This window comes from Triticum aestivum, chromosome 6D (genome assembly GCF_018294505.1).
Source record: "Triticum aestivum cultivar Chinese Spring chromosome 6D, IWGSC CS RefSeq v2.1, whole genome shotgun sequence".
Classification (NCBI taxonomy): Eukaryota; Viridiplantae; Streptophyta; class Magnoliopsida; order Poales; family Poaceae; genus Triticum; species Triticum aestivum.
The window spans coordinates 162330210-162332674 of NC_057811.1; the positions used below are offsets into that span (position 1 = coordinate 162330210).

General features: G+C 54.1%; 1 protein-coding gene across 1 annotated transcript; it reads left to right on the top strand.

The window, feature by feature from the left end:
• The first annotated feature begins 493 nt into the window (after positions 1-493).
• Positions 494-2190, top strand: LOC123142548 (uncharacterized). Its single transcript, XM_044561415.1, has 3 exons — positions 494-694; positions 1344-1652; positions 1704-2190. Exons 1-3 carry the CDS (start codon positions 494-496, stop codon positions 1941-1943), a joined length of 750 nt encoding a protein of 249 aa, XP_044417350.1. The 3' UTR covers positions 1944-2190.
• Positions 2191-2465: the final 275 nt, after the last annotated feature.

Below are 2465 nucleotides of genomic sequence, written 5' to 3' on the forward strand. Positions count from 1 at the left end.
GTTTCAAGTGGATGGATCCTAAGTGACCAAGTCATGGATGATGCGGATTAGTTTCAAGTGTGACTTGGTCACTTAGGATCCATCCACTTGAAACTAATCCGCGGTTCTTTCACCCAGTGATTTAATAACTCATTATAATCTCTAAATTGCTACTGTATGAAAACTTGTATAAAGGTGTATGAATACGACATAAAATAAAAAAGAAATAGAATACGGAATAATAGTACTAGCGCGGGCAGTGAGACGCGCTAGTAGTAATTATCAGTAGCGCCTTTTACAGGACGCGCTACTACTAAGTAGATATAGCAGTAGCACGGGCTAACAAATGCTACTGCTAACCTTTAGGTGTAGCAACGTAGCAGTAGCGCGGTTACCCGCGCTATTGATAGACCGAAAACCCGCGCTACTGCCAGACTTTTCCCTAGTAGTGGGGGACGAGGCCGGCGAGCCACACCGTAGGGCCGCCATGCAAACGCGACGGAGGCGGGTGGAGATGGACGGCGTGGATCGACGGGTGGGCCGGTGCGCGGACGGCGGCTGTGATGGGCCGCCGCATCGCACGAAGCCGCCAGGTTGGGCCGATGCAGGAGTCTGGTCAGAGCAGGGCGACAACGGCCGACGCAGGACGACGGGCAGGCCGATGCCCGGACGGTGGCTGGACCTGACGGGCCACCTCGGCACGCGTGGCCGTCGGGTCGGAGGAGAGGCCGGCCGGTTGCGCCGGGGTCGAAGTAGAGGCGTGTTGGTGGCGACGGCGGCTGCGGGTGAAGCAAACCGATCAAGCATAGAACGAAAAACCAAAAAGAAAACGCTGATCAAAACGACCGGCGAGAGAGGGAGAAAAACCTGAAGCAAGGGCTCGGGAAAAAGACTCTCTAGGGTAGCCGGTCAATACGATCGGCGAACGAACCCTAGGTACGGGCGGCGTGGCCCCCGGTGGCGGTCATGGAGGCCGACCGCCCCGGGGGCGGCGCGGAGCAGAAGCGTCGGGGGAGGGGGGGGGCGTCTAGGGTTTGGATCGATGTCTGATACCATGTTAGAAGGGATAGAGAGAGATTGTTGTGTAATATGATGGATGTATTATTGAGCCTCAAGGGTTAGTATATATTGAATACAAGATTTTAAGGGCAAAAAACCTCTCCTGAAAATAAGGTAGGAGACGAATTACAAATCCTAAATTACCAAATACAAATGACCCAAATATATGTTCAACACTTTAAATATTCTTGGCGTCCTAGCATGCGAAGACCGATCCAGAGTCAGGTTTCTGAGCCCCGCAAAAATAAAAAAAGAGTCAGGTTTCTGAGAGAAACGTCTGTAGTCTGTTGCATGTTCTTGATCAGCTCCTGAACACCCGCTCCCAGCGCAACCGTGGGGACGGTGCCCAGCCACACACACCGAGCAACGCCCGCAACCGTCGTGACTCCAGGCTAAATCCGGCAACCCATCGCCGCCTTTTAAAGCGCGCGCCGCCGCGCCTCTCCTCCCGCTCGCCAGACTCCAGCGAAAAGGAAAAGCTCCTGCACGTACCCCACGTTCCTGCCGCCTCCACACCACCCGCCGCCTACAGCATAACCAGCACGGTCATGGCGCGCGTGTCGCTGATGCTCGCCGCCGCGGTGCTCGCGTGCGCGCTGCTCGCTACCAGGCATGCGGCCGCCGCCGGGGCCGCCGCCGCCGCCGCCGGAGCCGGCGCCGGCGCGGCGGCCCCCGCCCCCGGCGGCTTCGCGTGCAACCCGCTCAAGGACAAGACGTGCAAGCTGGGGGAACCCAAGGCGCCGGAGGACACGGAGGAGGAGGGCGGGCTCGGCACGAAGCTGCCGTCCCTGACGTCGGTCTCCATTCCTGGTGCCGGCAAGGTCGACCGCGACGGCGATGGAGATACCGACGAGGACGACGAGCTGCCGTCGTTCGACACCCACATGACCATCCTCGGCCACTGAGAGGATCCAAGCCTGACTTCTAAGCGCATGGTTGTAGTATCTTCTTGCATTTGCGTTGCTTGTGTAGTTGTGTTGCTGCCCAGAAGAAAGAAACAGAAAAAGGAAAGGTATGAGAGAGTGAGCGTGTCACGATGATCCCCGCTAGCTGATGACGAAATTTGCCAGTTGCTCTTGTTTCTTGTTAATATCGTTCAAGTTCAGATATTAGTTCTAAATTCTAGTTGATTTGGCCTCGTTTTGGTCTTCCTATTGTTGGCATTGAATAATGTTTGAGCTTGGTCTACAAACCTTTCTTTTCCTCCACCAAAACGTCCTCTCGTCCCCTCCGTCTTCTTTTCTCGAGTTGGAACCTGGTTGCATCTTCCGCGGGAATTGTAGAAACTTGTATGCTTTCAACCAAAATTTGTATACTAATTTTTATGTAACCTAGTTCAATTTTGTACAAACTTGTCTGATATAGTCAAAAGTTGCATACATTTCTTAGGTTTCAAGTTGTAGGTACAAAACTGTAGCTTTTTAGTT

Excerpts from the sequence above, each read along its gene's own strand:
- LOC123142548 (XM_044561415.1), top strand. The coding sequence starts at position 494 with ATGGACGGCGTGGATCGACGGGTGGGCCGGTGCGCGGACGGCGGCTGT. Across the intron at positions 695-1,343 it reads TCGGCACGCGTGGCCGTCGG|CTCCTGAACACCCGCTCCCA; the intron begins GTCGGAGGAGAG and ends GTTCTTGATCAG. Across the intron at positions 1,653-1,703 it reads CGCTGCTCGCTACCAGGCAT|GCGGCCCCCGCCCCCGGCGG; the intron begins GCGGCCGCCGCC and ends GGCGCCGGCGCG.